At 44.4% G+C, this 12,676-nt stretch overlaps 1 protein-coding gene across 1 annotated transcript in view; it reads left to right on the forward strand.

The window, feature by feature from the left end:
* The first annotated feature begins 9,562 nt into the window (after positions 1 to 9,562).
* Positions 9,563 to 12,676, forward strand: part of C8B (complement C8 beta chain) — a 40,902-nt gene continuing 37,788 nt past the window's right edge. The window contains exon 1 of the mRNA XM_007104581.2: positions 9,563 to 9,715. Within this exon, the coding sequence (XP_007104643.1) occupies positions 9,624 to 9,715 (92 nt within the window). The 5' untranslated portion in view covers positions 9,563 to 9,623. The remainder of the gene's footprint in view (positions 9,716 to 12,676) is intronic.

Here is a 12,676-nt window from a genome sequence, read left to right on the forward strand (position 1 = left end):
TGGCCACCTGAGAAAGAGGCCCCAAGGAGGTCAGAGGCCCCAGTCAAGCCATCCCTGCTAATCCTGAGCTGTCCAACTTCCCAGCCAAGTCAACAAACATCTGAGTGGAGAAGCCATTTGGAATGTTCCAGTCCCAGCAGACGTCATATGGAACAGAGATGGCCACTCCTGCTGGACACTGTTCAAATTCTTGACCTTCAGAATTGTGAGTTATAATAAAATAATTGATGTTTTAAGCCACTCAGTTTGGGGATGATTTTTTAAAAATTTATTTTATTGAAGTATAGTTGATTTATAATATTGTGTTAATTTCTGCTGTACAGCAAAGAGATTCAGTTATACATATATATATATTCTTTTCCATTATGGTTTATCACAGGATATTGTATATAGTTCCCTGTGCTATACAGTAGGACCTTGTTGTAATCCACTCTATATGTAATAGTTTGCATCTGCTAACCCCAAACTCCTAATCCTTCCCTCCCCCACTCCCTTGGCAACCACAAGTCTGTTCTCTGTGTCTGTGAGTCTATTTCTATAGATAAGTTCATTTGTGTCATATTTTATATTCCACATATAAGTGATATTATACGGTTTTTGTATTTCTCTTTCTGACTTACTTCACTTAGTATGGTCATTTCTAGGTCCATCCATGTTGCTGCAAATGGCATTATTTCATTCTTTTTAGGGCTGAGTAGTATTCCATTATATATATGTGCCACATCTTCTTTATCCATTCATCTGTCAGTGGACATTTAGGTTTTTTGCATGTCTTGGCTATTGTGAATAGTGCTGCACTGAACACTGGGGTGCATGTATCTTTTCGAATTATGGTTTTCTCTGGATATATGTCCAGGAGTGGGATTGCTGGGTCATATGGCAACTCTATTTTTAGTTTTTTTGAGGAACCTCCATACTGTTTTCCATGGTGGCTGTACCAATTTACATTTCCACCAACAGCGTAGGAGGGTTCATTGGGATGATTCTTTGTGGAAACACCAGATAACAGAAACTCTGGGTCATACAATGTAACATCAGTAATTGCATCAGTAATTCAAAAGTCTGACCGTTCAACCACTTCACTCTTTGGTTTGGGGTTTCCAAGCGCAGGTGATGTTCCCCAGAGTTCCTTCCCCGCCCCAAGCCACCACCCCGCTGACATCAGGAAAGTAGATGATTCTACTCCTTGCAGTTACTCGGGTCATCATTATAGACGTGTGCAATTACTCGAGTTTATTTCCTCTAGGAACCTGGGAGATCCATGTGGGCATGGAGCAAGGGTGATATTTACTGCTGCAACCCCCAGTTTAGCACAGGGCTCCCTGCACAGTAGACATCAAAAATATATAAATATTTGAATGAATAAATACATTGGTGCAAAGTTCAGATTGGTATGAAGGTCAGAGTAGCTAAGGCAAAGATTGAGAAATTATTCATTTGCCAGGCTAAGTAAAGTTTGAACTTGATCCACTAGTGAGTGAATGAACAGATGAACAAGGTAGCTTAAATTTCACCATTTGCCACAGTTAATCCACAAAATCAATGTAACTACATCATCCACTGAGTCATTGCAAGTCCCCCAGGTAATTAGTTTCCTTGCACATTGCCAGGTGGAACCCCATTTCCCCTCCTTCACATTTCTAGCATTCCTGGAAATATCTGAAATAGAAAATGAGTACTCAATATTTTATTTTTAAGCAATTGCCTGCACTTTAATCTAAAAACATTTACAAAAACTTGTTGCTCTGGGTTGAACTCGAGATGTTTCATTGCCAATGCCAGTAATGTCAACGGGCTTTATGGGGTCAGTGAAATAGCCTCAGAGTTTGGGAACCAAAAATGTGTTTAATAGAAAATATGATGTACTATGCTCCAGTATTAAACATACAATTATGTATAGACTCTGAGAACCACTGGGTGACCTATGAATCATCCACCTTGCCCACGTGTGAATCCCGGACACACTGCTGCTTCACGATCTATGTCTAAAAGTTTTCTCCAGTTTAGGGACTGCATTCAAAGCATGATTTTCACCACGGTCATGGCCCACCTGTCTTCTAGTGTTTCTTCTTTACCTCTTCTTCTCACATATACTGGAGAGTCCTCTCCGATCAGCACTCTTGCCAATGACCAGGAGCCAAGCAGTGTGCCCTCTCCAGCCGCGAATCACTAGCATCAAATCCATTTGTACCTAGAGGGCTTTCCCAATCTTCCCAATTGCATTTGGCAAGTACATCCCAGATGATGGAGGCAGAGCCTGCACAGCTGCCTCTTCCCTCAGCACTCTGGCCAGCCCTCACCTTGGAGCCCACTGCTGGCCTCTCCCATCTACCTGGTCTTTACAGTGCTGGCCACCCGCATCAGGGGTGATCCCCTATTCTTGGCGCACTTACTCTGTTTTCCTGGACTGTCTGGCTTATGCCCAGTGTCCTATAGCTATTCCTCTCTACTTGCAACCAGAGAGAAATAGGTATCTACCCTTTATAGACCATCTACAATAGAAGAAACAGGGCACCTATGTATTCCATAGAGAAACACACATCCATACTTACATACAGAGATATACATAGTCGAGGACACAGAATTCACCACAAAAGACAAACCAAACCCCGGCATAGATAGGGAGCCTCCTCTGCTAAACAGATGCTGCTTTTCTGCCACCACCAGAGCTGCGTCATTGACATTGGCTACTGAGATCACTGCTGTGAACCCATGACTCCTTTCCAAGGGATGCTTGCCAATTCCATGAAGTGGGGAATGGGAATTGTAGGAAGGAGGGTGTATTAGTTTAGGTAATAGTAGCCACAACAGAAAAACCCTGAAATCTCAGCAGCTCAACACAATAGACATTTATTTATTTATTTTGCATTTCTTAATTTTTAATTTTTATTTTTTAACTAAAATGGTTTTTAATTTAAAAATTTTTTATTCAATTTTTAAAGGTTACTTTCCGTTTACAGTTATAACAAAATATAGGCTATAGTCCCCATGTTGTACGATACATCCTTGGGCCTATCTTACACCTCCTACTCCCTGACCCCTGTCTTGCCCCTTTGCCCTTCCCTCTCCCCACTGGTAACCACTAGTTTGTTCTCTATATCTGTGAGTCTGCTTCTTTTTCGTTATATTCACTAGTCTGTTGTACATTTTAGATTCCACAAATAAGTGATAACATACAGTATTTATCTTTCTCTGTCTGATTTCTTTCCCTGAGCATAATGCCCTCCAAGTCTATCCTTATTGCTGTGAATGGCGAAATATCATTTCTTTTTTCATGGCTGAGTAGCGTTCCATTGTATAGAATCTCAATAGCTCAACACAACAGAAGTTTCTTTCTTACTCAGCCATAGACTAGTCAACAGGGAGTGGGGAGGATTCTGCTCCCCGCAGCTGTGCAGGAATTGAGGCTGTCAGAGGTTCCACCCTCTCCAACACTGGCTTCCAAGGGCACCCTGGGTATCCACATTTGGCAGGCTGATGAGGGAAGAGAGTGTGGAGTGGCACAAGGGAGGGTAAAATGGCACGCATCACTTCTCCCTGTATTCCACGTGACTTTAGTCATAGGGCCAAGTAGAATTGCGGGTGCGCTGGGAAATGTAGTGTGACTGACTGCCTCAGGGGAAGAGGATGGGGATCCATGAACAGCTATTCTCTTTTCCATGAAAAGATGGGACTCTTCATTCATTTTCCTGGCTATCTTTTTTTTTTTTTCCCCTTCTCATTTTTCTAGTTCATAATAGATCCATTTCCTTTTCTCCTGTGGGTTATTGTTTTGCCAACTAGTCCTCCAAGGATCTCGCTGCCCACTCGGTCCATGCACACTTCTTTCTGGCCCCATTTTGCACCGCCCTGGTGATAACACCCCCGCCGTGGATAAGGAGTTCCAATGTGCATCCTTACCTCTGGTGATGCAGTTATCACAGCAGTCTGCCAAGGGCTCTTTTAAATCAGGTTCTCCAGGACTCAAGGACATATCAACAGCAGAAACCTTGGAGACGAGGGGCTCACAGACACTGATTAGGACTCGAACAACAAGAGGGGCATAACCCGTTCCCTCCGGGATCCAGGGAAGGTGAGCCTGGAAGACCAGGAACTCGACCTAAGAGAGACAAGCCTGGGCACATCAATCCACAGGACCAGGTAACCAAGAAGGAAACGTGAGCTGTGTGGAGGGGGGCTGCTCGGGACGGCTGCCAAGCTCAGCCCTGGGGACTTCATATACCTTCCTTAACAGAGAACCATAGTCTCCGTCGTAATAACCCCACCTTTGTGCACAGCTGCACTGTTTACAAAGCCCTTCACAAGGGGCTTCTGTCAACGACAGGAGACAGATATTACATTTATGCCTTCTTCTCCTTCTGTGCCACCACTGCCCTAATTCAGGCCCTCATCATCTCTCGGCAGACTATTATAACAGCCTCCTAACCATCTCTCTGCTCCAATTTGCCTCCCTCTAATCCATTCTCTACACTGCAGCCGAGTAATCTCTCTCACAAAGAAAGCTGCGCCCTTCCTTCCCTCCTGAAACCCATCAAGAGCTCCCCATTGCACTTAGGATAAAATCCATATCATTAGCCCTGCCCATCAGTCCCCTCCTGCCTGCCTCTCTGGTTTCATTTCTTTCCACTGCTCAAGCTGAACTCCAGACTCCAGCAACACTGAGTGGCTTTGGTTCCGCACACACCCTGTGTGATTTCTTACCTTTGCATCTTGATTTTTCTGGCCTCTCCCTGTCCTGCCACGCGCCCTCCCTTTGGTGCTTGGTTTGCTACCTCCCCCTCACCCCTTAGGGGCCAGCTCAAGCATCACTTTGGAGAAATGTTTCTCAGTGACCACATGCACACGCACACACATGCACATTTGGCTACATCCAAACCATACTAATGCATGTCTCCAGCACTGCACTCATCACACGGTACTGCCCTGATGTATTACTGTGTCTGTCCCTCTCACCAGAGTGTCAGCTCTTACAGGAAGGTCTATTACATATTCATCTTTATATCCAGGCACCTAGCATTGTACCTGGCATCTAGTAGCTCTCAATAAATGATTATTGAAGCATTAGTTCACAAGCCTACATTTGAAACTAGGGAAACCAGTGCTCAGAGGGCTTAAGGGATTTGTCCAGGATATAAACTAATAAATGAGAGAAGTGAAATGCCAATCTAGGTCTGTCTGATGTCCCAAACACTTCAGACTACTCCACACTGCCTTCAAAGAGACCACAGATAATTTTGTGAGCTGAAAAAGTTCTATCTCTTAAAGGAATTCTTCCTTCTTATTTCATTTTGTTTTTACTTCTTTTGAATCTCAGATCCTTTTGAGAATCTGAGGAAGGCTATGGACTTTTTCTCCAGAAAAACGCCCATACACACCAAATTTTGTATGTAAAAGAAGAGCGTATTAGCCAGGATCAGGTAGCTGTTACTGCAGTAACATATAGACCACAAAATCTCAATGAAATAGCCCAATTAAAGTTTAATTCTCACTCATAGAAAGTTCTTTATGGGTCAGCAGGGACTCTCCTCAACTAGTGTGTCAGGGTTGTAGGCTCATGAAAGTGGCACATGTCTGGGATAAACTGCAAAACGTCCACAAATTCCTTCCCACGTTGTATGCACACCCCTTTACAAAGTGACTCTGCTTTTCCTCCTATCAACAGGTATTATCTGTCTCTGTCTCTTGAATGTGGGTTTGGCCATTTCTCTGGCCAATGGGACATTAAGAAACATACTGCAGTCAGAGGCTTTAAAAGCACTTGTGCATTGGAGTCTATGCTTTCTTGCTGCTCTGTGGAACCATGAGATCACCATGAAAAAACCTTAGTCTTTTTGGAGACATGCGGCTTAGTTACCCCATCACATCGGCCGATAGCCAGCACCTACAGACCAACAGAATAAATCCTCAAGCAGGTGAGTAAGGCCATTCTGTATCAGCCAGGCCCCTGCTGAACATCTTAGCTGGCTGAGGTTGCATGAGTGAACCCAGGCAAGACTAGCAGAACTGCCCAGCTTAGCCCAGACTTACTTGATGACCCAAAGAATTTTGAGCTAATAAATGACTATTATTTTAAGCTACTAAATTTGGGGATTATTTGTTATGCAGCAAAAGCTAGCTACTACAAAAATAGGTACCAGAGTGCTGCTATTAAAAAAACCTAAAACGTCTAGCATTGATTATGGAACTGGAGGCTAGAAAATTAGTTCTCAAAGTCTGGAAGAACAACACTGTCAGTGGATCCATAGACCTAGAGCTATGAATTCCTACATATAATTTAAAAGCCTGAAGGCACATGATTGTTTTAAAAAACTCTTTCCTGGTCAGAGAAGAGACCTATGGCCAGAGAATGGTGAGGTGTGATAATTGTGCTAGACCTTCATCAGTCCTGGAAATTCCTAAGAAGAGGGTAAAGCCTTGAAATTACAAAAAGAAGAGGTTAGGAGTCAGAAAAAACTTGACTCTACTCATAGATTTACTACTTAGCAACTATAGAACCAATTGTGGGGCTTCTCTGGTGGCGCAGCGGTTGCGCGTCCGCCTGCCGATGCAGGGGAACTGGGTTCGCGCCCCGGTCTGGGAGGATCCCACATGCCGCGGAGCGGCTGGGCCCGTGAGCCATGGCCGCTGAGCCTGCACGTCCGGAGCCTGTCCTCCGCAACGGGAAAGGCCGCAGCAGAGGGAGGCCCGCATACCACAAAAAAAAAAAAAAAAAAAAAAAAAAAAGAACCAATTGTGGAACCTCATCTCAGAGGCATGGAAGATGATACTTCGTTTTTATTGTCAAAATCAAACAAGGTGATATGTGGGGAAAACTGTTAAATTGCTAAGAACTGTCCATGAAAAATATGTGTATTATCAGCACAGCCTGAGGCTGCCATCCTCCTGGCATGACCTCAGGTGAGCGGCACCTAGCGCCACCAGGGGGCGCTATGAGGTTGGAATTCCAGGAAACCCATTGGAGCCTGGAGTCAAACCCAGGAGAGTCAATTGGGAAGGCTTTCTTGAGAAAGTGACATTAATATGAAACAGAAAGAATGAGTCATATTTAGCCACGTGGCACATATTCTGGGCAGAGAGAACAGCATGCACAAAAAATCTGGAGATGAGTGAGCACACGATTCATTCGTGTAACTGCCCTCTCTAAAATTTGTGGCTTCCTCCATGAGTCTCTTAGGTTTAGGAGGTGAAAAAAGAACCCTATCTTGTAAGGATGTGGCTTCTCTTCAATGCAGGCAGACACGAGAAAGGACGTGGATCTTTCTTGAAATGCACTTTTCTGCTTCTTTACAAATGATTAACCACCACAATCAATTGTGTCAAAGTTCAGGTCACTGCATCCTTTGGGACAGTGATGAGAAAATGCCTTGTGCTTGGGATAATAATAACTGGAATGCACACGGGATGGCCTGAGAGCAGAACTTGTGTTCTGTGTTCTGGGCACAGTTAATGCGAAGGGTCTTCCACCTTCTGTGGCTTTCCATCCTTCCCCTTGGCTGCTCTTCCTTATTTGCACTCCCAACCGCAGCCCAGCTACTTCAGCAGACAAGTCAGGATGGGGAGCAGCCTGGCCCCTCCAACCTGCATCAGAAAGTAAGTTAAGGGCTTAATGTTTTATATAGTCAAGCCTTAAAATAACCTTATGAAATAGGTAATAATGAATTATGATCCCCATTTTCCAGATGAAAAAAAACAGTCTCAGAGACATTAGGCAGCTTGTTCAAGGAAATCAAATCCAGGCTGTGTTCTTTCTACCAGCCCACCCTCAAGTTGCCCACTGCCTCTCCCCTCCGAGTCCGCTCACCTACACCTGCCAGATCAACAGAGACAAGACGGTCATCGACCATGTTCCTCCATCTCTTCATGGGCCGTAGATGAGTTTTGTAAATGCCAGGTCAGTGCAGTCTGTACTTTAACTTGTTGCTTCTAAGGAGTCAGTGATGGGGGTACATCTGAGAGTCCAGGCCATTTGTATATGGCCTTCGAGTTTGCACCAGGCCTCTTTTACACTGCACTTCTGTGCTTCCCACCAGAGGCAGGGTTGGTACCATCTCCAGGTTGGGATTCGGGGCTGACACTATGTCGGCAGTGGAACTGAAAATGTGAAGACACCCACCCCACATCTGGTCACAGGCAACCTGGGAGTCATTTCTAGGAATCATTTCTAGAGTTATCGAGGTGAACATTTGCTTGAATTATGCCATTTCAAGAGACCCTTAGAGTCACATTTTTCTTTCATCCAGTTTAATGGTGAGGCCACCTCGAAATGACAAGGCAATCAGCGTGCTATTCAGAATGATGAAAAGATGAAGGAAAAGCACTTTTCCAGGCTCAAATAAAACAAGTCTGACCCACCCTACATGAGTGGTACCTGCCTTTGCTGTGCTCACCCCTAAGGAAAGTCCTCTGACTTTGAACGTGGGAGAAGTGATAGGTGAAGGGGGAAGGTGTCTGAGTTTTTTCCATGTGCTACTATCACCATGGCTCTCAGGGTTATCAGCAAATACTGGAGACAGATGTTAAATCTGATACCAATCATCTACTATACTTCACTTCCCAACAAGGTCAGGACAGCCATCTATTTCTCCCTAAATGTAATAAAGTCCTACAAAAGTTATACAATAAGAACAACACGTATTTGGTTAATTAGCCTCATACAGTTATCATTTTTATAATGCCTATTTTCACACTTAGCATCTCATCTGAACCCTCCTGACCCTACGTGATAGGTAGGCAGAGCCCTCCCAGTTTATATACATATGAGGAAACAGAATCAAAGAGAGTCAATAAAAATGTCAGCAAAAAAATAAAAAAATGTCATCTCACTTATAGAGAGAGAACATAGTATGTGCCAGCACTGTTCAAAGTGCTTTAAGTGTTTCAATTTAGCTGATATTCACCACAATCCTGTGAGGTGGGTACTATTTTATCCCTGTTTTGTAGATGAAGAAATTTGGCCCCAGAGAGGTTAATAATTTGCCCTGGGTCCACAGCTGGTGAAAGATACAGAGAGAATTTGAACTCAGGTAGATGGGCTCTAAAGCTCTACAGCCTCTTACTGACTTGCTCAAAATCACGTAGCTAGAAAGAGGCAAACTGGAATTCAAAGCCTGGCCTGTCTGACTCCAGACCCTGTATTTACTTAGTAACAATAGCTCACATGTCTGAGTGCCCAGCACAGGCCTGTTCTAAGCACTTTATTTGTATGCACTTATTTGATCCTCACCACTTTCCAAGTGAGGAAACTGAGGCATAGAAGTAAAGTGACTTGCCCAAGCTCCCAAAGCTGTGGCAGAGAAAGGATTCGAACCCAGGCAGTCCGGACCTAGAGCCCAGTCCTTTTTGCCTCACTAACCATCTGTCTTCTCAGCTGCTTACCCCAGAGTCTGTTATACATGAATAAAAACCAAGCTGCAGCATATTTTTCCATCATTCTCATTGGTTTCTGGAGTCACAGATAAGTCTTCTGTCTGTGCAAAGTCTAAGGCATTTCTGGTTACTGGTGGCTTTCTGTTTACTTTACCCAACTGTTTGCTCTCTGGGGACAGAAGCTGACAGTAGCATTCCCTGTGCAGGCTCTTCATGGATCCAGGAGCCTTAGTCAGATCTCCTGTCGCATAGAGAAAATGAAGACATCCAGGGTGTGGGCTTGGAGGGCACTGGCAGAGCTGTTTCTTCTCTGTGCTGCCCTGGCGTGTCTCAGTTTGCCGGGTTCCAGGTAAGTGACGGTTCCGAATGACTCCCTGATCGATAATATGACGGGGAATATAAAGCCACATCATAGTGACCCTCTCCTCGTCACACGCCTGTTAAATAAGGAACATCTCCTGAAGCAATCTGCATGCGTCTGATAAAATAACTTCAACAACTTTTCAAATTGTTGTGGAACCCAATGACCAACTTCAACAAAAGTTCTTGTAGGAAACAGACATGTTTAAATGTATTTTTGTCATGCTGAGAATACTTGTTCTGTATTCTGAACAAAGCCTTGGCATGATTCTTTATGCAAAAGGGTTGTTATGTATGGGGAAAAAAGCCAATTCATAACAATGATTTTAATATGAGAGTGACCTGCCCTCCCTGCTCATCAGCCTACAATCTCTGTTCTCAGGCTCTCGCACTCTCTCTCTCCCTCTCTCTCTCTCTCCCTCCCCGCCTCTCTCTCCCTCCCTCCCTCCCTCCCTCTCTCTCTCTCTCTCTCTCTATCTCTATCTCTCTCTCTCGCTCTCCCTCTCTCTTTCTCACACATACACACACACATTCCAGATGTTCGCAGCAGTTAAATGCTAGCTAATTTATTTTATGATTTTTTTGGTATTTGTTCATAGGGTGCAAAACAGGCTAAAAACAAATATCGGAGTTGAAAGCTCAAACTTAATCTGAGTGAAAGTTCAAACTTGGCCTCCACTGAAAGAAGCACCAGTGACATGGCAATTGGGGGATCCTTCTGGTACAGGAGAAGCCGCTGCCGCTGTCAGAGGCTAAAGCTGTCAGCTGTCCTAGGCTCCTTGCGAGCCATCCCGTGGGGAGAAGGACTGTTAGTGCCTTTTCTCTTACCATTCCATAAAAGCTGTGTGCACACAGTCTCCCATGGGAGGAGCGCCTGGTACCCGTTGTATGCACCCCCTGGTGTCAGCTCTGCTGAGCACTCAGCCCCCACTGGGCACCACCCCGAGACTAGGGTGCTGAGTGTTCGCTACCCATTGGGCACTCAGTGAATAATAGGTATTATGATTATCAAGAATCTCAACTTGGCCCTGAGAAGAACAAAGAAGCCAAGGCCTTCCTTGTGTGTACTATGTGTCCATCAGGATCCAAGGAAATGTGTCTGGAATGGAGGGTTTAAAGGGATCATAGCAACCCTACATATGGACCCCTATGTGAGGCCCCTTGTCAGGCTCTGAGGCTACAGAAGTGAATAGGACACAAAGGGCTCATGTTCTCATGGAGAAAACCAACATGTGAGCACATATTATGTGTGCTGTTGCAATAAATAGCACAGGGGCAGGCGGGAAACAAGAGAGGAGTGATTGGCTTTACCGGAGATGGAGTCTGGCAAGGCTTCTGGAAGAGACGATGCTTGAGCTGAATCTTTACATAGGAATAGGTATTTGCCAAATGGCCAAGGAGGTGAAGGGTGTTCCAGGCAGAGGAAGCAGCATAGACAAGGGCATGGAGATGAGAGAGCCTGGCTTGTTCCTGAAGCCACACATCTACTTCAGTAAGCCTTGAGCACAGGTCAAAGTGGGGAGCTGCCAGAGATGGGACCAAGGAAGAGTCAGCAGGAGTCAGATCCTGGGTGGAGCTGGGGCAGGGGGGTGGTGCCTTTACACCAGCTAAGGAGCTTGAACCTTATCCTCTAGGCAATGGGGAGCCATGGAAGGGTTTTAAGCAAAGGATCGATCGACACAGTCAGATTTATATATTAGTTCACCCAGAGGTAGGAAGTGGAGATGTGAGTGGGTGAGTATAGACAACAGGTTGGGAAACCTTGCTTAATTGTCCAGCGATGTCATGAGATGGGGTGTTATCCTTACTCACTATGTAGAAGAGCAAATGGGTCCTCAGAGAAGAGAAGAGATTCATTCACATCTCATGAGTCTCAAACCCTTACCTGAATCCAGGTTTAGTGCTCTGGCCTCTACCCACGATTCCATGGAGCAGTCTTGAACGTGGCATGTGTTGAATTCCATACACGAAGTGGAGGAATAGCCTTCAGTTCTGCAACAGGAGATGCTGAGACCTCCTTTGTACTAGCTAAGAAAGGTTTCTGTTTTTAGTTACTCTTGTAATCAAGTCAAATGAAATACTCATTATGTCATCTTAAGACTTATGTTTGCTTATTGCTACTCTGTGCCAGGCACTTAGGTATATTAAGTCTAATTCTCAAAGCTATTTGAGATAAGTGCTATTGTTTATAGTTTACAGAGAGGGAAACTGAGATTTGGAGAGATAACTATCTCTAGGTTCCTCACTTAGTATATCAATATAACAGAATATGGATTCCTATCTGTTTTTTTCTGGTTCCAGAGCCCCTGTATGTCCCTGTATCTTTCTTCCTCTTGCTAATGCATTATCTCTTCTCCACCTGCATTGTGGATCTGATTTGCTGGACTCCCAGGCCATTTCTCTACCGCTGGACCACACATTTGTTGCCTTGAGAGTTTGCTTTAAATTTCATTTCTACAATAGCAAATGACACAGAGAAGAGAAATTGAAAATCCACCACCCAGAAGCTGCCCCTTCCAGCAAAGAGGAAGGATGCTATTTGCAAAGGATGCAGCTGCCTAACAAATTGTGTGTGACAAGAAAGTTGTTGTGTCAGGGCATTTCTACAGAAAGCCAAAATATATTGATGCACCCCGTCTATGTAAGCTTATGGCTCGCAATTTACTGCTGACCTAATCCTGCCGTACGCGATGGATCCATATTTATTTTGATCAGAGACTCCTGTTAGAAAGAGAGTAGGAGACAGGAACCAAGTGAAATATGTCCTCCTGCTGGCAGCTGCATTCCATGTACCTCGAGGAATGTCAGGTACCTCCTTGCCAGTCCTTACGTAGAGGATACGTTCCAAGGACTTGGAGAAGGGTGTTTGCTGTAGCATTGTTTGCAATTATAGAACATGAAAAAATATATATAAACATCCTTCAAAAAGAAAAAGAATAAGTTGAATGCA

Source organism: Physeter macrocephalus, chromosome 4, assembly GCF_002837175.3.
Source record: "Physeter macrocephalus isolate SW-GA chromosome 4, ASM283717v5, whole genome shotgun sequence".
NCBI lineage: Eukaryota > Metazoa > Chordata > Mammalia > Artiodactyla > Physeteridae > Physeter > Physeter macrocephalus.